General features: G+C 32.1%; 2 protein-coding genes across 2 annotated transcripts; both read right to left on the bottom strand.

Moving 5' to 3' along the window:
• Positions 1–554: 554 nt before the first annotated feature.
• Positions 555–2,649, bottom strand: LOC114403606. The gene has a single exon (XM_028366643.1). The coding sequence runs from the start codon at positions 2,382–2,384 to the stop codon at positions 1,800–1,802; it is 585 nt and encodes a 194-aa protein (XP_028222444.1). The 5' UTR covers positions 2,385–2,649; the 3' UTR covers positions 555–1,799.
• A 14,509-nt stretch (positions 2,650–17,158) lies between these two features.
• Positions 17,159–19,107, bottom strand: LOC114402715. Its single transcript, XM_028365374.1, has 3 exons — positions 18,383–19,107; positions 17,892–18,041; positions 17,159–17,799 (listed from the first exon to the last, which is right to left on the bottom strand). The coding sequence occupies exons 1-3, from the start codon at positions 18,992–18,994 to the stop codon at positions 17,509–17,511; spliced, it is 1,053 nt and encodes a 350-aa protein (XP_028221175.1). The 5' UTR covers positions 18,995–19,107; the 3' UTR covers positions 17,159–17,508.
• Positions 19,108–26,311: the final 7,204 nt, after the last annotated feature.

The raw sequence follows: 26,311 nt of genomic DNA, 5'->3' as shown, positions 1-26,311 counted from the left end.
ATTAAAAAGAATAAGTAAAAAATTATAAAAATTAACCAAAAGTATTTAAACTTAGGAAGTGTCCAACAAGGAACAGTTACCATTTAAAAGTGCCCATACTTCGTATCAACCAGGCAACCATTATCAACCAAGATAACATAAAATCAAGAATTAGAAGTTCATTCCTTTTTAACAACAGAGTGCAAATCATTTTAGCAGATCAAGTGAAAAACCAAACAGGTCATTAGAAGAATATTTAGGAGCAACATCAGCAAAAAAGAGACGTCACCGAGCAAATACCCCCCACCCAAGTCTTTCATCAAATGATTACGATTCATAAAACCACTATACATTACAATCCTTCCATGAGAACAAATGAGAAAAGAAAAGTCCTGTCAAACATCCTACAATCCCGTCACAGGAAAATATGAAACTTTGGATTTCAAGCATTTTATCACAAGGCTCATCATGTGCAATGAAAAGAAGATGAAGTAAATAAAGAGGCATATAACTCCATTAAACAACCTCAATAACCACTTCCAATTCAAAGGACCAAAATAAAAATAAACTAATCATGGAAAATCATAAAAGTAGCAAGTAGAAGTTGAACAATGAATACATTATCCCAACTGCTCAGTTCTCTTACAAAAATGAAATAGAAATTTTACCTAACAAAACCTTCTACCAGTGTCAAATGTCAATGAATACCAGCTACAAGGATTCCAGGATTTTCTCTCTATCCCTCTCTCTTTTAGCTTTCTGTCAACTTCAGCTAGCCTCTTCTCTTCTGGAATCTTTTTTCTTGTGTAAAAATTCCCTAAACTCCCTTCCTCCTACTTAAAAATCTCCCTTTGTTTCTCTCAATCACTTGTTACATCAGCCAAGCTTTTCTTTGAGCCCCCCACCCCCAGATAATCTCAAATTTGCAAAGTCCGATCCCTTTGAGTAGGTCCACATACTTTTCAAGATAATAAACAATTTAGAGTACAGATTTGAAAGGAATATGTTGATTTAGCAAACAATTTGGAAGGAAGAAAAATATCAGAATATCCTCCTCCATTCCTCCCTCCTCTTCTTTCTGTATTTCTTCCCCCATTTAAAGGTCACACTTTAAATGCCTCGGTTAGACGGTTACCCCCTTCAAATATCAATTTTCAACGTTCTGAGTAAACATTAATTTTAGTTCCTAAAAGACTGGGTTGACATTACTTTGATCCTTGAGAGATATAATGTGATCCCATAATCAAATAAAGTAACCCCAAAATCATCCTTAGTAGCCACGTGATCAAGAGACTTAATTGATGTCATTTTTTTCTCTTATTGTGTGAACTAATATCATTCCATCTTTTAGGACTAAATTGATGTCACTAATCATCCACAATCCAAACTAATATAACATCAAGACAATCTTTCAGACCCAAGACAAAAGATTCCTCCCTAAGATATGTGCCACCTTAAGCCAACAAGGCACACAACTGCCACATGTTTATCAATTTCATATCCAGAGTTACCTACGTTGTGTAATAAAAAAGAGCAAACACACAAAATGAGAAGAAATGAAAATCGAAACACGCCTCAGTTACACCTATTTTGGATAATTGCCATTGCCATTGCCATGATGAATAAACCATTCTCCAGAATCCAGATAAAACATTTTTGTTCCTGACTGAACAATAGCAACAATAAAATTCACAGAGAAACTAGTTCCAACAACAACCTGAAATCTAACCGACATACTAACAAGGCCACGTTTGGAAAGGCCACAAGGCGTTAACAAAAGAATCATTCATTACCTCACCCACTCATTCATTCATTCATCACTACTGTACAAGCACAAGTCTACCTCCACCCATACCTCTATCACCATCCCCATCATTCTCCTCTTCGTGCCCCTTCGGCACCGTGACGATGAGCTCGCCGTCGACGAACACCGCGCTGGCGAGCTCCGGCCGAGTCGATTCCGGCAACCGGAACCTCCACATATCGAGCTCCAGCTGGTCGAGCGAGAGCTCCACCGAGCCGCCGTCCCTCACCACGATCTTCGTCACGCCAGGGTGGATTTCCACCGTGTGCGCCCTCACGTCGCCGATTCCATCGGTCTCCGCCACAAAGCGGAAGCAGTCGGGGGCTTCCTCCACCGCAACGTCGGCGTCGGAGCGGAAGGGCAGCTCCAGCACGCAGCTGAACACGTGCGGTAGTCGCCGGAGCTTCTTCCCGGCGATCCCCAACAGCGCCTGAGCCTCCGACATCGGGTTGCCCCCGTCGCCGCCAAATTGGATTGAGATGTTGCGTTTTCGAGGAACAGGGTGGACCTTCATGATTCTGTTTATACCGTGGAACGCTGCAGAGGATTGCACCACCAAGATTAACACCGCGATGATGACCAAAGGCACCTTTTCGATCATAAAGGAACGGTTCTTTCTTCTTCCCCCCTTTCTTTTCCGGGCGAAGATAATGAAAACCCTAACCCTAATTCCTAATTTCAATTTGCGCCAGCGTCGATCACGTTTTGCGAATTACAAAAGATATTATTATTATTCTCTTTTTTATTTATTTTCCCTTTTCTGGAGAAAATCTGAGCGAGATTAGGATGCTGCAAATTGATTGATGAATTGAAATGTGTGAGCGGATAAAAGAAGAGAGGATGCTTTGGATTTGATGTTACTGTGTTGCCCTTGTGCTTCTTTTAATTTACTAAATTTGTCTCCCCTCAATTATTAACATTAAAAAGGAGCTAAGAAACAAAACTCCTTGCCAAAAACAAAAAGAAACTATTGGAACAACACTGAAAATTCTAGAGCTCCTCATACACACATGCCCACAACACAATAATGCAATACTGTTCTGAAATTCAAGATGCTGTGGGTGCAAAATCTCAAATTGTTCAATTGTTATGATTTAATAAATGGGGAGTTTTTTGTCCAAATAAATGGTGGAGTGTTATAAACTAGGAGTATCTTGTACCCAAAAAAAACTAGGAGTATTTTTAATTTTGATTATAAGAAATATTGATTTATTTTAAGATGTATTACTACTTAATAGTATGTAATTGCGTTAAATGGGGTCTATATATATAAAAAATACTATATTTATATAATTTTATTGTGAAATCTATTTTGAATGACTAGATATTAGATCAATTTTTTTTTTATGAGAGACACTGGTGAGAAAATTTGTTGATTGGAATTAGAAATAATTAAGTTAATGTCATTAAATACGTTGTTACTTAAATTATTTAATTTTATTGATACTTTTGCAATAAAAATAAATTTTATGATATTATTGTTTATTGTTTATGTTCGTTTATATAAGTCATTGTGAGTCCCAAGTCTAATTTATCTAAATTTTTTTCTCAAAAGAAAAAGAAATAAATGTATTAATTGTTAACTTTTTTATATCCCTAAGTTATTGTAAAGTCTATTAATAAAATATCATTTGAAGTTATTGTAAAGTCTATTAATAAAATATCATTCATTTCACATGAAGTGAATACATCTATTGAACTATTAACTAACTCATACTAATTTATTAAAAACTTATTTCTTGGATTATGAGCAGTGTTATTATATATAATCATTACCTAAACCAAATAATTTATTAGTATTTTTGGAATATAATTTAAACCTATGACAATATTAATTAAAATAAATTAATTTTATTAGTTTTAATGAATTATATATTTGTTTCCTATATAAGAACGAAAAAAATATTAATTAAAATTAAATGATTTAATTTTTTATTGATTTTGATTAATTAGTTATTTCTGTCATAAAAAATTAAATATATTCTATAATATTGTAAATAAAATTACATTTTTTTAGGATAAGTTACATATTTTGATTGACATATTATATTGTTTTCAATATTCATTATGAATTATGTATATGTATAAGTGATTACAAAATTATTTCTTTTAATATTATGTTATTTTGTTATTAAAATATATTTGATCCCACTAGTTTATGAAATTGTGATTGAAAAAAACTTAAAATTCACCACCATTGATATGAACTTAAAAAATTATTTATTGTTATTTTGTTAAACTATCTCTTGACTTGGGCATTTGAGTGTTTCCATGAAGGAGCATTCCCTCTTACTCATTGAGATGTTCAATCGCTACTTACAAAAAGCCAACCTTTTATAGAACATTATTACCGGGAAATTTTTTTAATAAAGGCATTTTTTTACCATTTTATAGAACATTTTCTTGCTTTAGTATTTTCTTTTTGTTACATAAGATAAAAAAAACAAAACAGAAGGGAAAACTAATCACGCAAAAACATAGTGCGGAAGGCTTCAACTAAGAGCAGATGGCTTACGGAGGCTGGAGCAACACCTTGATTAGCTTCTGCTGTATTTTATAAATCAAAAAATAAAACAAAATTATTTTAAAAAATTTAACCAAAAAATAGATGTATTAAATCATATGATATACTTACATGATAATTTTTATAATAATATAATTAATTGATTATTTACCATATTTCTCACTATTTTATTTCCTAATTTTTTTTTCTTAATCTTTCTGTTTATCATGAAAATAAACTCTAATTAATCTAGAGTTCGATTAAAAAATAAATAAAATATGATTAATTTTTTTTAAAAAAAAATCAAATCAGATAATATTTAAATATTAACTTTAATACATTAATCACTTAGCGTGTATCACTTAATTACCTTCCTCGTTTCTTTCTTTCAGAGTTAAAATTTATTTTCCAGTCCTTTTCAATACATAAAATATGTTATTGTTGAATTTTCTTTCTTCACTTTCAGAAAATTAGGGGGATAAAGTATTTAGATTTTTTGTTTCTTGTGTCATGTGTAAAGATAAAGAATGAATGAAGTTGCCACGAACCTTCCTAGAAAAAAAGAGAGTAAAGAAGACATTTTTAGTATGTTCATGATACGTGGATGGGTATTTTCATAGTCTTTGAGAGATGGACAAAAGCTATCCATTATGCAATGTAAGCATAACTGTGCAATATTTCTTTATAAAAAGTACAAAGGATAAAAGATCATTAGTTTTGTTTGATATTTTCTTTTGTCAATTCGTGATTCATCTTTCTTTAATTTTAAAATGATTGTAGACACGTGTCATTTCCGAAAAAAGTGAACGTAATCATTTGGAAATTCACTACTTAAAATTATTGGAATGACATTAGTGCTTAAAATTTACACCACTAAAAAGTTAGTAAAATTTAAATTAAAAATTAAGCAATTAAATTATTATTACAAGATAGGGGTTTTGGGTGAATATAAGACCACGTGGGTCATAATCTTATAGACTTGTATAGTTGTGTGAATATATAAGGGAACGTGGGTTATAGTGGGGGTGATCGTTAAAAGGTAATATAAAGTCATAATGAGAAGAAAAAGAGGATGTTCTCAAAATTTCCAAGAAATTATTGATCTTGAACGGAGACCGGTTCTCAAATCTTCTCCATATGGTGATGATTTGATTCTCATTTCAAAGCTTGTATAATTCTAAGAAAACTCCGAACAAAGTTTTTGTTATTGCATCTTTTAATCCTTCATCTTTTTTTCTTCTTCTTGTTTTCGACTCTTTGTGAATTATCATTTGATTTTATAAAAATAACTCTTCTTAAGAAATTAAAAATATTTTTTTTATAAAAAAATGTTGCCAACCTGAAATTACATTGTTATTTTTGATAAAGAATTATTTATTATTTTTAATTAATCTCTTAAAGATACTAGTTAATAATTAATGTCCATAAAAAATTAATCCACCCTAATTAAAAAATTTAATTGACATCATTTAATTATATACTTTTCAATTAAAAAAACTTTTCTTAAATTTTTTTTATCATTCATTAAATTTTGATATATAAAAAAAGTCTGTCAAAATACCCGCAATTAAATAAAGATTATTATGTGAATGAGTTCATTAGGTAAACAACATTAAGTATATTTTATTAATGAGTTTAATTATATATACTATTAGTGGAATTAGATTGAAGAGTTTAGATTAAATTAGGTTTCTGATTAAGCAAAGTGATCTCAAATAAAAAGAAAAAGAAAAAGGAAATTAATTATTGACGCATCTCATTTTATACATAGAGTTAATGGGACCTACTCGCGTAACTGAGAAGTCCATTTGACAACACATGATCTAGGGCATTGGAATCAATTCTTCTCATTACAAAAGTTGAGCACGTAATGTAATGTAACATCAAACGTCTCAATGAACTGAACTTTTGACGTCAATTCCACATAGTCGTCATTGCCAGTATTCTTGCATCAGTTCAATGCATTGCCATCATTGCTGGAGAAACTCGGTGGACTAGCTAGCCTTCTCACACTGAAATCTATGTAGAGAATCCATTACAGGGGCCGCAATGCCTGTTGGGTAGGAACAAGAGGAACCCATTTTTCTTTTCTTTACGGTATGTATGTTTAGTCTTTAGCAATAGCAGGAGGGATAAAAAAAATATATAGATAATGGCGTATAGAAGAAAAAAGAAATGAAAATTGACTTTTAAAAATATTTTTTTCACTTTCATTAAGAAGTTTTAGCTGCATGTATAAAGAAAAAAAAGTTACAGAAATAACGAGTGATAAAAAAATGATATAAATAATATAGTTTTTTTTATAAAAATATCATGTAAAAAGTTTATAATATCACGTTATATTGCAAAAGTTTAAATTGTTGCGTAAATGCATAAAAATGTATTTTGTTTAATCTATCACAATGAAGTTAGCACCACATTTTAGTTAACACTATGGGATCATTGTACAAGCCAACCTTGGGACATGGAGAGCTTCGATCTGATCGACTTTGGACTCCTTCCCACGAGCAGCAAGAAGAGGATCGAAAACTTCACAACAATTAATTAAAGCCAAGGTATTGAACTCAAGTTAATGAATGCAATATGAGATGATAACTACTAAAATACATTTTACTTTTATTCTTGGAAAAAAATGCTTAACTAAACATGAAGGCATTATGCTCAACGATGATATCTGCCGTAATAATATATACTGCATCCTATAGGTCATAAGTTTGGTGTATATTTAATAGATATATTAATTTCTCTAGTTCATATTAATTATAGAGTTTGGAGGACTACTTTTGTATCTTAAAAATAATAAATTTGATGTATACTCAATAAACCATAAGCTCAATACCTAGTTGGACATATCCTATATTCACGTGTCTCATAGTCAGACACATCTAGACACTATCTACATGACGAAAACACACGCGAACTAGGATAAAGTAGTTAATGAAATGTATCTTTCTTTTCACTTGATACATATACATACACAAGAGAATTTTAGACGAAAGATACATTTTACTCATCCTCAAACACACGAGTACCTCGAACTTAGTTAATTTGATCGTCAAAGTCGTTTTTGTAGGTATTGTTACCTTGCATAAAAAAGAAAGATAAGAGATCATACCAACACTAGAAGAAGATGAAAATTGAACTACTTAACTAGTGAACATGGTAAGAACATATATTTGTTTTAATAGATCACAAATATATTCTAATAAAAATAATCTTAATCAAATTAAATAAGATCATCATCAACATTGAAGTAACTAACAATAATTTAATTCATTGTTGTCATATGTATCTTAATCCGTATGTCTTTTTTTTAACATAATGAAATGTATCTTGTATAAGCAATTTGTTCAAGTTGAGTAGAATTAATACGAACAATAAAACTCTTTATTTAAGCATTTGGTCCTTTAGTATTATCTTATTTTCTACCTATGTTTTCTTATTGCCGTAAATATATTGAAATTTAGTTCTAGTCTTTAAATATTTTTATTTAGTTTGAGTCTTATTCTTTCGAAAGTGAATGATTTTAACACAATTATTAAATGCTAAATTGGCTAACATTTTCTTCCTCTCTGTTTTTTTTTTCTTTTTTCTTGTTGCCTCATCTTTTTCTTCACTATTTTCCTTACCCACCTTTTATGCCTCTCCCCTACTCTCATATTCACCACGCACTACCTCATTAGTATTGCCTTCCTAAACGACCTCTCTAATGCTTGCTTTTATCCTCTTTTCTAAGTTCTTACTACTGCATATCCTCTTCCACTCCTTTCCTTGCGTCTTCTGCTCCTTCTTCCTCTCACACGTACACCTTTGATTTATCTAATCCTCATTGGCTTTATGAGTGTTTTACAAGGAATATGTATGAGTAATTTATCTTTAGCATTATAAAATTAAAAAAAAATCATAGAAATGTTTAAAGAAACCTTAAGTTATAGATTACTAACTTTCATTTGTTGATATTAATTGCAACAGGGTCACACTCACTTAAACAAGCAACTATTTTTCATACATAATTGGTGCTACTTCCGTTTAGACAGAAAACCTGGGCTGACTTGTGTGCCAGATATCCCTCCCAACAGAAAGCATTTGGTTTAAGAAGTTACAAGGTTAGTTTGGTAATTGAAGAAAGAAGGGAAAGAAGAGATCGTAGATTAGAATCTCTCCCACTCACCCACTAATGAAAACTAACAAATGACGGAAAGATAGATAAATAAATAAATAAAGCATTTGGTTTACCTTAAGTGCCTATTGAGGGATGCTAACCGGAGCTTATTGCACAAACAACAAAAATTCATTAAATATCAGACCAACGAGGGATACTAATTGGAGCTTATTGCACTTATTTGCTAACTCTTCCTGTAATCTCCTCCCTTCCAGTGTTAGAATGTGAACTTCACAAGAATCAATGGATGTACACCCTCTCTCCACAATACATAAAATCAATGGATGATTTATTTTACCAGCTGAAAGGTTGATTCAAAATACTTTACTGAATTCCCAACTTGCTTCCATAAAGAAATTGCGATTATATATTGAGAGAGTAACAAAAACAAAAATTGTTTTTTTTTCCTTCTTTAAAAAAAAAACAATTTTCAACCAACTGATATGTTTGGATTAATGTTTGAAAATTACTTTTGCAAATTCCAATACACTATAATGAATTTTAATGCACTAATTGAAGAAGAAAAAAAGTGTTGCTTTGAGAGTAAAAATACTTTTAAGTTCTCCCAACTTTAATCTAAATACACACTATTTTGTCAGCAATAATGATTATCTTCCATAAGCTAAAAGAAATCAGCTTTGATATCTATTGAATAGCATAAGAGGGACTCATACTACAAAATGTTAGAACACAACACGCATTAATTAGAGAGGATACTAAATAAGAATATAAAGACAGAACTCTAGAAAACATGTAGCTCGGTGCCTTGGTCGATTCACGAGCAATATTTAATTTACTTATACACAAAAGATATAAAGTGACTGCGACTTGAAATTCAATGTACAAGAGTAATATTCATCATAAATAAGTACCAGAATCATTAGAAAACTGAAGTCTCAGACCTGTCCATTATATAGAAAATGGAAGAAATTATTGATCCGCATGGTTATGGATAATTGAGGGTGATTGCCGAATATTGAGGGGGTTGGTTACGGAAACTGTTGCACGAGAGTTTGGGGTGACAGAATTTGAAGCGGTGGTTTCGGTGGAATACGGAAAGATGGTTTCCACAAAATAAACATGACGGGACGTGTAAATCTTTTGAGAGGGTGGATGGAAACAAAAATAGGCACTATGTGTGCGGCTATATATCTAATAAAGACACAAGGTTGAGATTTGAACAAAAGTTTATTTGTGTTATACGGGGCAAGCTATGAAAACAAAGAAAAAAAAAAACACGTAATTTTGAGTAAATAGAATTTCAAAGGGTGACTTCATTTTGAGGACCGGTGTGGGCATATGATTTATTAAGTAAGCAGCAATTTACAAGGCATATGACCAAAAGGTTATCGGTAGTGATACATGATGAAAGAGGGTACGTGCGGTTTCAACAAGGTGGCGATGCTTGTGTTCGGGAAAGGCCATTATGTTGGGGAGTGTATGGAATTCCTTGTTTTTGAAGGAAAGGTCTAAGTTTAATGAACTTGCTAGTTGCTACCATTGTCACTATATAGTTGATACAAGCAAGAAGAAGAAGTTCTGGTTTCGAGGACCAGGACCTCCGAGAGAAGAATTAAGATAAGAAAAAGATCATTTCATTCATGTTTTTGTATATTCAATTACACTTATTTATACTAATTCAGCTAATAGAATTGCTATCCCTTTGGAATATTCAGGATAAAGTTTGTTAACATTGTCTCCCACGTGCATGAATGGCTCTAACGAACATCCTATGGGCTTATCCCACTCCTTCAGACATAATCTCTAAGGTATGCTGGCTTTGCTACTTTCCTTTTGGGCTTTTGCTCTTTGGACTACTTTGCTTGTTGCACCTCCTCGTGTTCATTGCTTGCCTCTATTATAGGTTGCCCTGTGTTGCTACTTGTCTCTGTTATCTTCTTCCCTGTATCACCCTTGGGCCCTTGGGAAAGCACCCTGTCCTCAAGGTGATAGTCTTGGCGCAAGGTTGACCAGTCCTCCCAAGAGGTTTCATCAGGAGAAAGCCCCTGCCATTGGACGAGAACCTCCCAGGTGGCAGCAAATGTTTGTCAGGAATCCAAAATTGTCGCGGGTTGAATGATAGGTTGGTCATTGTAGAAGTGAGAGGGCAGAGGAGGTATGTCAGGGCCACCAGGATCACCATTAAATGGTTTCAGCATCGAGCAGTGGAAGATAGGGTGTATTTTGGCTCCGGGAGGCAATTGCAACCGATAAGCGACCTTACCAATGGCTTCCGTGAACTGAAATGGTCCATAGAAGCGCTTTGCTAATTTCCCAAAAATATGAGGATGTTCTCGGGCAGAGACCTGATGATGAGGGCGAAGTCGGAGCAGAACCCATTGTCCCGGTAAGAAGGTTACTTCCCGTCGGTGGGCATCAGCTTTTCTCTTCATAGTTTCCTGGGCCTTGAGCAACTTCTTGCGAATCATCAGAAAGGTTTCCTCGCGTTCATTGAACATGGTGTCAATGGCGTCATTACTAGAAGTGCCAGCAAGATAATCCGGGAAATTAAATGGCTTGCGACCAAATGTGATTTCGTAAGGAGTGGCGCCGGTAGCAGAGTTCCAAGAGGTGTTATGAGACCATTCAGCCCAAGGAAGAAGTTTGCCCCAAGCTCGAGGATGACGGTGAACGAACGAGCACAAGTATTGCTCAATGACGTGATTGATGACCTCAGTCTGCCCATCACTCTGGGGGTGATAGGCAGAGCTCATGCGAAGGTGAGTGCCACTACGCCGGAAGAGCTCCTGCCAGAACTTGCTGAGGAATAAGGGGTCCCTGTCGGAGACCAAGCTCTGGGGAACTCCATGAATCTTGACGACCATTTCTAAGAACAAGGTGGCCACCATGAAGGCCGTATGCGTAATGGGAAGCATGCCCAGATGGACTCCTATAGAAAATCAGTCAACGACGACCAGTATAACCGTGTGGCCTTTATACTCAGGCAACCCAAGGATAAAATCCAAGGATAGGTCCTCCCAGGGACGATGGGGAACTGGAAGTGGACATAGGAGACCTGCAAACTTCTTCGCTTCGTATTTGGTGGATTGACAATCAAAACAATTGGACACGAAGGTGACCACATCATCACGAAGGCCGAGCCAATAAAAATTTTCAGAAACTCGAGCAATTGTCTTTGCTACGCCAGAGTGACCCCCAGTGGGAGTAGTATGATATTCAGTTAGGAGGGTAGAAATGATTGGGACATCGCGGGGCAGCCATATGCGGTGGCGGTAGAGAATGAGGTTGTTGACAACGAAGAACCCTGGGTGGTTGGCGGGGTTGTTGACAATGTCACGGTGGCGGCGAATGTAATCAGGGTGTCGGTGGAGCTGAGTGCGAAGCTCGTCCATGAAGGAAAGGCTGGGTACTGAAAGCATCAGAGCGATAGAAGATTCAAATTTTGGAATGCGGGAGAGGGAATCTGTTGCCTGATTGGCGGCACCGGAGCGATAGTGTATCTCATAATCATACCCCATCAACCTCACGAGATACATATGCTGTTCTGGTGTCTGCACCACTTGAGTCAGGAGCTCCTTCAAGCTTCGATGATCAGTAATGATGATAAAACGGTGGCCCAGTAAATATTGTCTCCACCGCCTAATGGCCGCCGTGATAGCAAACAATTCTCTGACGTAAGTTGATGATCTGAGTAGCTTGGGACTAAAAGGCTTGCTGAAATACGCAATTGGGTGACCCTTCTGCGAGAGCACGACACCCATGCCTACTCCAGACGCGTCCATCTCAATTGTGAATGGCTCTAAAAGTCTGGAAGAGCCAAGACAGGGGCCGAGGACAGAGCAAGCTTCAATTGATCAAAGGCAACTTGTGTTTCATCAATCCATTGGAACGGGTCTATAGTGGTGGCCTTCACGAGGGGGGCAGCAATGGTGGCGTACCCCTTAATGAAGCGTCTATAGAATTCGGCGAGCCCAAGGAAGCTATGTAAGGTCTTGGTCGTGCGTGGAGGTGGCCATTGACGCACGACTTCCACCTTCTCTGCTAATGGTTCGACACCCTTAGTGGAGACCAAATGGCCTCAGTATTCCACCTGCTACTGCGCAAAGAAACACTTAGAGAGCTTTAAAGCAAATTGATGGGCCAATAATACCTGGAAGGCGGTTTCCAGATGTTGCAAGTGTTCATCCATGGAGGCGCTGTAAATGAGGATATCGTCGAAGAAGACGATGATGAAGTGCCACAAGTAAGGTTGGAATATCAAATTCATAGTCGCCTGGAATGATGATGGGGCATTGCAACATTTTAAAGGAATTGGCATATAAAAAGTGATGATGAACAGTTGACATATAAAAAGTGTACGTGATTATGAACTCTTAGAAGCAAGAAATTTTTTTCAGACTCTACGTGTATTCACGCCACCGAGAGTAACCTCTATTCGTCAATAGCTTTGATGAAAAAATAAGAATAAAGAAGTGAGATTGAGACCGATTCATCAAATCATTATTGATAGTATTCTTTTTAACAATTAACAATTTCTTGTTACCTTTTATTGCTAACCATTTAACAATTAAAATTAAAATAACAATTGTCAATTCAAACTTGTATCTAATCGTCTTTTCAACCCAAATTCTAAATACAAAATCATACATGTTTGTTTCTTCTTTCATCAAATCTTTCATATTATTTATACTTTGAGTGTTAGCAAAAATATAATAATATTCTACCTTTTGAAATCAATTAATCATTTGATCATATTAAATTCTCTAATTTAATTAACCATCAAATATTAAAATAATTTCTATTAAAATCAATTAATCTATTGGTACTAATTTGATATTAGGTTGGCCAATGTAGCCGTCGGCTTCGTAAGAGAATAAAATATTTTATCGTGAAATAGAATAAAACAGATAAGTAATACTTAAATATTATTATACATATTTTATTTTAATTTTTTAAATTAAATAATTTAATAGATTTTAATAGTTGAGTAAGTTGTCAAACAATCTATTCATAGTAATATATTTATTTTAAATAAATTTATTTGTTGAATAACTTGGTAAATAAAGAAGTATGAGGCAAAAATATTTGGCAAATCAAAATAAGTAAACATACACATATATAATACATATATGCCAAATGCAAAAAAAAAATAAAAAATATTGCAACTAAAATGAAATTCATTCAGTAAAAAGAAAAACTTAAATGACACTGTTTTGGAAAAAAAAAAAAAAAAAAAAAAGCCCGGCCTCTATAATATGAATTCTTTATTGCGTAATCTTAAATTCGTTATGGATTCAGACCGATCCTCGGTGACCCTAGCCTGATGGCAACTACAATATGATTTTTTTTTATTCATAATTTTAAAGCGGGAATGACCCTCGATGACAACTTAATGGCAATAATTTTAAAGCAGGATGAAGCCTTGATGACCCTGAATTCAATTGCAGTTTTATAATCCTGATGGGATGTTCGGCCCTTTATGATCCTAAATGCAGTTTTTGATTCATTGTGTTGAATGAGGATGGTTGGTTCAAGCCTTGATTATGCCAAAATTTATTACAATGTGAATGGAAACATGAATCTACGCATGTGCCTTGAAGGTCTGTCATATTTTTAAACTGGGACGAAATGCATTGTGCCTTAGTGATTCTAAATGCAACCTGTGCTTGAGTCTTTAACGATGACAAATACAACAAATCTGAGGGTAGTTCTTTTGATGGCCCTAATGCAAGTACAATTTGAATGCACACATGAATCTAAGGATGTGCCTTGATGGCCCTAATGATTATAGTTGCCCACTATGTGGACTGGTGGACGAATCAGCCCAGCATCTTTTTCTTTACTTGCTGGGTTTCTGATAAGCACTGGAAACTATGTTACAGATGGCTTGGAGTCCAAGTTGTGATGCACCATGGTGTGGAACAGAATTTTTGGCAACACTCCATGTGCCTCTTAGGGAAGAGAAAGGTCTGGCTTGGCAAATTACTTGGCAACTTAAATACGCAAAATAGAAGAGTATTTTTTTCTTGAGTAGTCAACCTTTTCTAAGAAAAAAGACGGATATTTGGTGACAATGCAGGTAAGCACGCCCAAAAATAGTTTCAACGAACTTTCCATATATGTTTCTAAACAGCAGCATTTTAAAGGAATACTAAGATCTTTTTTTCCAGTACCCTTTCAAATCATTTTAAGAGTACCAACACTACAATTGAAAGACGGGAAAAAAATAACTCAACATTCGCCCAAAGTGTAAAAGAGTTTATGTCAAAGTTATAAACACCAACTGAAACCGAGTCAAGAAACGACTTATTCGTGCTCTTGGAAGTCATAATCATGAAATGCCGGTCACAATATGAAAAACTATGTTAGCAATCATAAGGGGTATATATAAAAATTTTGATACAACAAGAGCATGGGCACTCATTGACACTAAATTCACAAAAACGAATATGCAGTGAAAGTAGTAAAGAGAAATGGGCTTTATGGAGGAATGAAAGCTAAAAAACATGTAGGGGAAGTGGGTAGAACAAAAAAAAGCTACATTTTTGGAGCGGACTACTCGTTGATGTTACAAGAAATACGCCTCATCTATTAGCCTTGATTTCCTTGTCTATAGGTAAAACACTTGATTCACGCATTTGCAATAAATAACTGCTGGCCGTGCTTCTGAATCCTCTTTTATTTGAGGTAGATGTTTAAATGGGTTAAGGCGATAAGCGTAAGTTTATCTTAATCTAAATGATAAGCTTATAAATAGACTCCGTTTACCATAGTCACTTCATTCAGCATTTCCCTCATGTTTACTTTAAAAGTAAGAGTATGTGTGGATGGAGAAATTTAATAGGATAATTTAATTTTTTTAAGTATTTTAATTACTTTTCAATTAAATAAGATATTTTGATAAAAAAAATTTAAAAAGATTAAAATTTTAGTATTTTGATCAGGTATTTATTGTATTTGTCATGCTCTAGTATCTCCTTTCCCTACTTAGATCTTTTTTCACTTTTTCCTCCTCCCTCCCTACTTATTTTTTTTTTTTTCACTTCCTCCTCCTCCTCCCTGTCTCTTCATCTCCCACACTCCACTGTCTCCTTCCCATGTTCCACTTTCTCCCTCTCCCTCCCCCTTCTTTCTCCTTTTGCCACCGCGACGCCCAACGTCCAAGTAAGGAAGGTGTTTTCTTTACTTCTTCTTTTGTTTTTGTATTTTCATTCTTGTTTTTTTTATTTTTTTTTATTGTTTTTTTTCCTACGGGTTCATTGTTGGTTTTATTTATAATTGTTTATTTTTTTTAACATTGTGCAGAGATCTTCAGGGTTCTCATTCTTATACAAGAATCCATTCTTCATCAGGAAGATATATGCGCTACCTTTATTGTAAGATCTCTACAAGACCAAATCTTGAGCACAAGATCTTTGATGCTCTAAAGTACTATACATTGCTAATGTTTTATATTAGCTTAACAAATTTATTTAAATGCTCACGATATTTATTAATGAGTAAAGTATATTTTTATCCCTAATAAATACTTATATTATTTGTTTTCTTGATAATTGTTTTTACATTGAGTTTGTAATAAATAATTTTTAAAAAATTTTAACACTTTTTTTAGTCCATAATAAATTTTAAAAAAATTGTATTTGTTTCCTTATAATTTTTTTAATTTGTTAGTAGCCTTTTCCAAATGGACTATCAGAGATAAAATAAAAAATTTGTTAATTTATTAAGGACTAAAGATAAAAAATGATATTTTTATTTTATCAGGAGCAAAAACAAAATAGTAAATGATTAGAAAGCAAAGAAAAAATTAACATATTTATTAAAGATCCTATACATATTATTTTAGCGTAAATTAGTTTTGCACCTACATTTTATATACACATATTTATAACTAAGAGTATTATAAAGTTTATAAATTACTAAATATATCAATATTTTTTATATGTAAATAAAAAAAAATATTGACCTGATACTAGTAGCAGAGTTGTTTTATTTGGCAATAAATAAAATATGTTGATAGTTTGATAATTATTTATATATAGGAAATTTGAAAATCTATTTAAATTTATCTACTATTTATGCAAAATTTAGCTTTGGTATTTTGGTGTTTCTTCTACCTTGATCTGTAATTATCAAGTTGTAATTAGCGATACAGGAGTATTAGTTTGTGATGTACTTTCTGCCTGTGGTAATTTTCTGAGTGCTCTAGTTAACGTGTATGCTAATTGTAGTGAATGCTTAATTGTGGACCATTAAAAAAGTTCATCCAGTGCAATGCTTACAGGGTATGCTAAACTAGGAATGGTTTAAGAAACTCGCTTTATAAGCGACCAAACAGTTTAAGAAGTTCAATGAAAAGTAACTGCACGAAATAGTGATGCCTAATAAGAGCAGAATGCTGAGTGTCATTTATGCTTGGCTCATGTTGGTGCCTTGGTGTGCTTGTCTCAGCTAAATGGAATCAAATATATGCAGATAAAAACAGGTTTTGATACCAAGACAAAATTTGATATATTGGTCCAGTACGATCAAATGCTTTTGCTCTTCGAAATAGTGTTCACAAATTTTCTGGTTCCACCAAGTTTTGTTGTAGAAAAGATATTAAGACTTAAGCGGAAGAGAAATGCTAGGCACTACATTTCAGTAGATTAAATATGCCATTTACAGTAGAGCATAAAAAGGGAAACAAAATGAAAACTTTTAAACAAGATCAGCGCTGGAAAGGTGGAGTTATAATACAAGTCAAACATTAACTTCATCAAGTCCTGTCATTAATTTATTATCTAACATATTCAACGACTAAAATCTTAAGGAGGTGCACCAAGAAACAACTTTGATGTTTCTTGTTGCTTGTTCTCAAAGGTCCAACCTTTCTATTTGTTTCATAATGGAAAAGTCAATCACATTTACTTGTATATTCAAATGTATTATAGCATGGCAGGTCAAATTCGGATAGTCAAATCCTATACAAATAAATATCCAAAATTAAAGGATAAATCCAACTAGAGAACCTAAACAAAAGAAAATGGAGCTCCTCACAAGAGATGAGGGCAGGAATATGCTGATTGAGCAAGATTAACTCCAAAATCTACCATTCGTTCAAGTTGGGATTTGAGGTCCATTGTTTACTGTGAATCCATTGTACTGTTTATCTTCAAATGCGACAAACAGCCAGAAATCTTTCTTCAGCCTGGCAACAATTCTTGAAATCCTATATTTGAGGAACTCCAATGCTGCAGAATACAACCTCGTACCATCAAAAATATAACTCCTCTGATATTCAAGAACCCAAGTGTTGGGGTCTAATTGCACTGCGGAAGCACCCCATTTTGGTTGCACCCATGAAGCATTAGCCCTCCGAATCAAATAGCCAACTTGTCCACCATTCCACTTTATAAACAGATAGACAATGACTAAGAGTTAGTCAACAACAACAACAATCGATGACTGAGGAAAAAAACAAGACATTGAAGAGAATTCACCTGAGTGACTCTTCCTGATAAGAGAGTGAATGTTCGAGAAGAGAACCCATTTGTGAGCAATCCTGCTGTTTGCAAAGGCCATCCCCAGATTGTTACCTCTTCTATTGCTGATTTGTACAGTGTGCACCTTGAATTCAATAGCAAACCATCCTATACAAAATTTTGGCTGTTTTTTGTCAGCACCACATTCTTATTGACTGTTGAAAAAATCAAAGGTAAAATCTATTTTAAGTCCCTTAAAATTTAGACAAAAATAGTTTTAGTCCATAGATTTTATGAAATGTGATAGATTTAGTCCCTAGTAAAGTCAAAATGAAGTGTTAGGTCAAGAATGAAACTCACCACATTTTAGAAATATGATGACTAAAACCACCACCATTCTATAGTACAGAGATTAAAACCAATTTTAACCAAGCTGAAGTACATTTTGCCCAAGTATCAATAAAAGCATGCATAAAGAAACTAACTTTTCTTAAAGAGTAATACAATACCTGGCTGATTTCCCACAAGGTATCAGTGAAGCTGCAATTTGAAACTTCCCCGACAACAGTTGCCAACTCTTTCTGCAAAAGCCTCAACTTTCCATTCAAATCACGCACAAGGCTACATTTCTCACCGACCCTTTTTACCGCATCCGGTGACAAAGCAGGCTGAAGAACCCCAGAAACCACCAAGGGAAAAACAAGGTCCGCAGACAAGAAGAATCCAAAAAAGAGCATCAACCTCAAGAAACTGAAACCAGAGGCTTGTTGTCCCTTCTTGTGCTTCTCCATTTTCTGGCTCAAGTCTGATCTGGCTCTTGAGTTGGAGAGAGGAGTGGATGAAGATAGCTGAAACTCACTGGATCTGGGTGTGGACAGAATAGAAGCATCAAAAGAAATTGGGGTGCGCTCAACGTTGGGTTTGGAAGCAGAGAGCTTGGTGAGGGTGCTTTTGTGGACGCTGTTGGGCATGAGATCGAGGGTGGCATTGATGCTGGCCAAACACATTTCGCAGTTGCAATTTGCATCTTTCTTGCAACCGGGGAAGTAGCAGCTGTTGTTATCTTCATCCGATGATGGTGTGCTGGATTTTGACTTCGATTGCAGAAAAACGGTTCTCATGGCTTCTTCCTTCTCGCTTCCCAGATTTTAGTTTTGCTTTTTTGGTTTTGATTTTTCTCTTCTAGTAGCCGGTTTAGCACAACCTTTGAATTTGAATCCCAACGGTCATGTTTTCTACACGGACTCGGTTTTGTAGTACTGAAATGACATACATGGCCCCGATACTTTAGGATTTTATTTTTATTTTAGTCGTTAAGGTGTTTTCAAACTTCAAAAATTAAATAACCAACTGATTTGGCATAAATTTAATTGTTGGGATCTTGGCAAAAATAATTTTTTTTATCATTCGATTAGTTAGAGTCTTCCTTCTTTTAATGAATCAGAAGGTGAAGATAAAAAAATTAAAAAATAAATATAAAATAATTTTTTAAGACTGAATTTATAAGATGAATGTGGTCATTTTTTTTAAAATATAATATAAATTGTATATTTATTATTAAAATTTTAAAACTAGTTTTTATAGCCATTAGTTTTGAGGTTAAACCAATTCCTAAAAATTATAGTAAAAATATTGATTTTGTTGGGAGGAGATGAATATTGTAAGAGATGAGAGACTTAAATAATTCATAGATTAAAATAAATGCTTAAGATTTAATTTCTTCTTAATTTGAATATGTGCTCCCTATTTTGGAAATATATATATATATATATATATATATATATATATATATATATATATGAATATTTAAAAACATATATAAATATTTTCAATTACTCTTTATTAAAAAATTTATTTCAAACAAAATATTTGTATCCTATTTCGGGCAATATGTGTATCTTTACTTATAAATAATATCTATCTATTTATGTTAAATTCTTATTTATTCTCTATCAAATAAGTTTATTTGTCCTTATTTATAAAGAATACCTACTTATTTAAATTCTTGTTTATTCTCTATTAAATAAATTTATCCTAGGAAACATGTAAACTTTATTTATATTTTGGATTATAATTTTTTAATATGCAGATTATATATTTATTATCCTAAATTTTATTCATTTTTTTAAATATGTTTCTTTCAAAAAATTATAGTTGTGATATTAAATCATAAACATTAAAATCGTGATATCATAGCATATGTTGTTAGCAATAAACTTAAATTGGAAGTTACTTTTCTTGGGTTTGAAAGCTTCTCATTCTGGAGTGCATCTGTATCTTCATGTGGCTCAGGTGAATGCACTTGTTTGTTGTGTGCATCATAATGAAAAAGAAAAAGAAAACAATATTTTTGCATGTTCTCTACCTCCTCCTTAGGGTGGGCGATGGACTTGGGAAAAATTCAATTGAAAACATTTATCATAGATATGAACTTTATTCATCAATGGGACATAATTGTGAAATTTGAGAGCCATGATAGAAGTTATTGATTTTGTATACATGTGTTTATGCTGATAGTAGTTCTAAGAGAGTTCTTTAACACTTGCAACAAAGATCAATTTTTGAATTTAAATTATACTACAGTAGTAATAAATAATAATAAGTTAAAATTATATACTTGGATGTGCGTTGCTAAAATAATAATTTTTTTATTACATGAAGACTTTACATATATTCACGTCAAAATTAATCTCTTATCAAATGTTTGATGAGTGAGTGAAACTCTAAGAATAATATTCTTCTTCTTTTTAGTCTTCAGGTTTAAAAAGATGTGTGGATTTAAGTTTTTTTTATACGAAATATTTAATTTAAAATAATTGGGTATCTCTTTATTTCAAAAAGTTTCCTAATTTAAGATAAAGATTCTTTTTAGATCGTCACAAGACTAATTAAGATACTTAATCACATTATTTGATCTTGACATATAGCAATAGAATATTATTTTTATTATGATATATTTTTCACATTTATGAAAAATAATACTCTTTATTTATATTAATTATATTGTTGGTGCTAGAAAAAAATATAATAATATTTCAATAAAATATTTATTTGATTAAATTAAATTATATAATTTAATTATTAAATAAATTATTTTCTTATGTAAAAATTAAAACACTTATTTATATGTGATGTAGGTTCAATATTAAATTCAAAATTAATTAATTAATTAATGTATGTATCTAGTCGCACTCTTTAAATTATTTATTTGAATGTACATACTTTATATATATTAGCCTTTTAAATTCTAATTAGTTTTAGAATTCTATATATATATATATATATATATATATATATATATATATACTAAATTAATATTTTGTATCTTATACGGATATTAAATTCATATTTTGAATTTTTAATATGTTGTTAATTATTTAGTTTAAATTTTAATAAATCTAAGTTGGTAAATATGCTAATAAATATCTAAATATATTTATATATATATGCATGCTGAAAAAAAATGTTATGATAGGAGACGTTGGCCTTGATAGGATATTCTTTTAATTTAGTGATATTTTACATTTTTTTTTAAGTTGATTTTTTTTATTTGTACACTTGTTTTTGTTTTTATCCGAAAGAATAATGCTTTATATGAATGTAGGGCCAAAGCAAGGAAAGTAAGAAACCGCAATGGAAAATGCTCACTCTTCCAATGAATGAGTTCTAAAGGGTTTTTTTATAATTGTTATACATATTTAGTTTGTACACTTAAATTACATGACAATGATATAATTTTTTCTCTTTTGACACTTCTTTTGACTTAAAAAGATAGAAATTTAGATTCTTTTGAATTTTTATCTTAAGAATGTTAAAGTTAGTTATTTTATAGTGTTTTGTTCTATTTTGTAGAATGTTTTTGATACATCAACAGAATAATGAAAGATGTATGAAAAATTGGAGTAGCACGCTCAATGCTCCAATGCACGCTCAACGTTGTATCATACATGTGCGTTAATCATGCATTTAGAGGCTTTGCGCGTGGTCACTTAAGCCAACTATACTATACATGTGTGCTCAACACACATATCCAGACTTATCACATAGTGATTTCTCAAAAAGCATAACAGTGCAACGTTTTGAAGGATATAAAAAGAGGTATTGTGCATTTTGGAGGGAGTTCGTTTATGGCATGCTTTGAAGCAAAAACATTCACTTTGGGAGCTCCTCTTCTTCAATTTTTCTTGTTTCATCTTTTATTTTTGAACTTCTCATGACTATGAGAGGCTTAATTACTCATTTTTGGGATATGAATATCAAACACTCTTTGATGTAATGATCTTTATTATCTATTTAATATTATTGTTTTCTTTCTAAGTGTATTGTCTTGTTTATGATTTGATTACCATTCACATGTATGCTATAAGGTTTTAATCATTGGAAAATGTTTTTACCCTAAAAACTTGAAGAAGTTTCTAGATAATCCATGTCTAGAGAGAGAATGGTATTATTTAGCCTTATTTATGCATCGTTAATCTTAAGCAAGTTACTTAGTTTAGCTCTTAAGGAATTAAGAGTGAAATTAGGTAATTTAGGTTCTTTCACATGACAAATCATGGTTAGAATAGTGTAGTTGATAAAAGTAACAGTTAGAATTACTTTAAACGGGAAAAATCTTTAACATTGCATTAAGAGTAATTTTGGTAGATCAAACACTCAATATTTCTCCAAATATCTACACCAATTATCATTTTCCACCTTCAAGTGTTTGTTTTCTTGTCTCTTGTATCTTGCTTCATTTTTCCATGGGTTGTTTGTTATGGTTGAAGTTTATATTTCAACACTATCACTTTAAAAAATATTTTAGTTTATTCATTATTTATTTGTTTAAAACTCAGTATATATAAACTCTGGATACAATCAAAGTTATTGTAAACTCGATACTTAATCTTATCATTTAAATATTACTTTGACAAATTCATACACTTATCAAAAAGTTAACCGTTCTTGGTGACAAGGCTAATGCAATCGTTGTTCTACCTTCTCAACTATTGTCTTCCACTGGGACATGCCAAATTCTCGGATTCTTTCCTAACACGCACACACACATAATAGCGAATTTGTATAGATCCATCCTTTTATATTACTTCCTCTCTTTGTTCTTTCTTTTGTATTCTAAATGCGAAGATTTTGTGAAGTTTCAGACAATTTTAATTTATTGCGCGCCTCCTATATTTTAAAAGGATTAAATAATTGATTTCTTTTTTAATTATCTATTTAAGTAAATAAAACTCTGATATTTTAAATTTATCGTATATAAGCAAGTGGGTTTCTCCTCCTCCTTATAAATCTTACAGCGGAACCTAAAAATAAATCTCATAGCTAGTGTGACAACCAATATCTATTTTTGTCTGTATAATGACTGCAATAAGGTTTAAACTTAGAATCTTATACAAACTATCTAAAACTCTCATTACTGGAAGGACTTAGCAAGTTATGACAACCAATATAACAATTGATTATGATATAAATAAATAAATAAATAAAAATTATTTACCCTTTTAAAGTAAGAAATGTATAAATATAATTATTAAATATGTGTATGTTTTAATAAAATTTAATTATTAATTTTCTATTGAATGATAGATTGTAATTCTGTTTTTTTTTTATAGAATAAGTCGACTAAACCACTCAAGGGTAAAAAAGAAAAAGAAATAAAAGATGAGACCACTTGGAATATAATTTAGATAATAGCTATTTAATTATTTTTTGTCTGTAAATTTAATTATTTTTTGTTGCTATAGTTGAATAACTTCAAAACTAATTTAGATAATAGCTACCATTTAACATGCTTTTTTTTTTATCCTATCCCTATTTTTACTGTGTGAAACTTCAAAAAAAGGTTGAATTATTATATTTTATTGTTTATCTTTTAAAAAAGAATTGAGAAAATTTCGTCACTTCTAAATGATGATTAGATAAATAATTTTCAAAGAAAAGAGATAGCCATGCTAAAAGGGAATCCCATTTGCGGTAGCATGCTTGTTCTGTTACCATAAATTAATGTTTGGATTTCCTCAAAAGAACGGGTATAGTAAGAGTTGTGGTTGACATTATAACTCGTGTTTCTTACGGAAAAATGGAAAAATCAATAATTTCTTTGTTGCATGAAAGATTGAAGGATCGTATTCCAAAGGCTGTGCTGTACGCTAGTGACAGCCAAGATTCAACTTGGCACTGCCAAACTGGCAACAAGTTAATGATGATTTCATAATTCAGCATACGTATCTCAGTTGTTATAATTGTAATCAAGTGATACGTATCTCAGTTGTTATAATTGTAATCAAGTGATACGTATCTCAGTTGTTATAATTGTAATCAAGTGCCTTAATGAACATATTCATACATCATATTTAACAACAACCAAGTGTGAGAGTCTTAACCACTCGATGGTCCTTCATTTAACGAAACTTTTATAGCTTGATTACCTCAACCTCAAGAAAACTACTATCATCAACCACGTAACAAAGTTGAAAAATGAAAAAGATAAAGTTTAAAACTATCATCAGCTGCTAATGTGTGATGAAATCATTATCCACTATTGCACAAGATCTCCTGCAGTTGTGTTTTTCTTTATTAAAACAATTTTTACGGCTACGATCATCTCACGATGGCACGATCCCTCCATATTACGATAGTGACAAATTCTAATTTTATATTTGGAAATTGAGGGAAGTTGACAATCAATGTTGCTTCGTGAATATGTTTGTTGATTCTATTTTAGTTTTTCCTTGGGGTTAGGGTATTATAAACCGTTTAAGACTACGTCAAGTGTGACGAATATCTAGGCTTAGGGAGGGGGATGCAGTGCTAAGAAACTGCGACTTAAACCTAACAATTTACTTCCGGGCAATGCACCATATCGCTTGTCTTGCAAAGTACGTTAGCTTCGTATGTAGTAGTATCTTCTAACAAGAAAAATGTGCGCAAAAATATACGAAGATGTTAAGTTTGAGGAAAAAATGATGCATGGAAATTAATGTGTTATTAGACATCCAGATAAAAGAGATAAAAGTGTGTTAATTTTATATATATATATATATATATATATATATATATATATATATATATTATATACACATGTCTATGTCTATGTATTTATAAGTGATATAATGTGATAAAAATAAAAAGTATTAATCAATGTATATATTATATACATTTATTTGTGTATTGTTATTATTCTTTCTAACAAAAATGTGTGAAAAAAATATGGAGATGTTAAGTTTATAGAAATATTTTTCCTTCTACTTCTTTTTAATTAATAATTGCTATAGAAAATCATTTTATTTTCATTTTAGTTTCTCTTATTCATGTTCTCATGAAATTTAATCCTTGAATGCTCCATCCAGCTCAACTTTAATTTAGCTAAAATTTAAAATAATTCCAAAACATCAGAGTTCACACAAAAGATACACATTAGAAGTGCAAAAACTAATGTTAGAAGAAGATAGGAGGCTTAAGAAAAAAATTCATTGCTATGATGCGACTTTAAAATAAGTTACATCAGTAAGTATGTATATTGCATAGTTTAATTATGTAATATTATTTGAATTATATAATTACATTCGTCAATCAAATTTATGTTTTTTTTAATTAAAATATGAGGATTTAATAATAAATTTTATATTTTTCTTTTTAATTTAATATTTTATTAAAAAAATCACTTTATACTAAATCTTTCTAATTCAACTCTTAATTTCCTAAATATGAATGCGTCCTCGGTATTGGGATGTCAAGGGAATTCCTAAACCATAGCTTGGAAATTTGTGGTGTTGGTAGTGAAAATAATGGTGAGTGCATGCCTAGAAGCAAGACCTTTTCTTCAGGTTTCGAATCGCGTTGCTGCTGCTATTGTTTACTTGTTCATTCACAAGTAATTCTCCTCCACTTTCTGGAGGGAGAATGGTAAGAAAAACAATAACTTTGTTAACTCCTCCTCCGCATGGTTGACTTTGACCTGATCCTCCCAATTGAGTCATCAGAAAAGCTTGGTTGTGGTTGTTGCGTGGGGAAGATGAAAGTGTAGGAAGACATTCATTTTTAGGAAATTAAATTAGGAAGATTAGAGATAAAGTGATCTTTTAATAAAATATTAAATTAAAAATCAAAATGTAAAAAAATACAAAATTTGTTATTAGGTCTTCATATTTAAATTGCAAAAAAAAAAAACTTAATTGATTGATGATTACATAATTTATTACATGATTATATATGCAAAAGTTAAAATAATGTTCCAAGAAAAATCCAACCTTCCACTTTATCTTACCACTCAAAGTTCTAAAAGTACTTGTGTTAAACAAACAAATAAGTTCGTTAATACCCAAAATACCATTTCAATACAAATGAAAGGAAAGGAGATACTCATTCTACTCAGAAACATTATTAACGGTTTTTGTCCTGTCCATTTTGAGCAGAAATGAGTCGAAATACTCTCAAAG

This window comes from Glycine soja, chromosome 20 (genome assembly GCF_004193775.1).
Source record: "Glycine soja cultivar W05 chromosome 20, ASM419377v2, whole genome shotgun sequence".
NCBI lineage: Eukaryota > Viridiplantae > Streptophyta > Magnoliopsida > Fabales > Fabaceae > Glycine > Glycine soja.
Note: the sequence above shows the minus strand (reverse complement) of the source record. Positions and strands in the feature narration are given on the sequence as shown.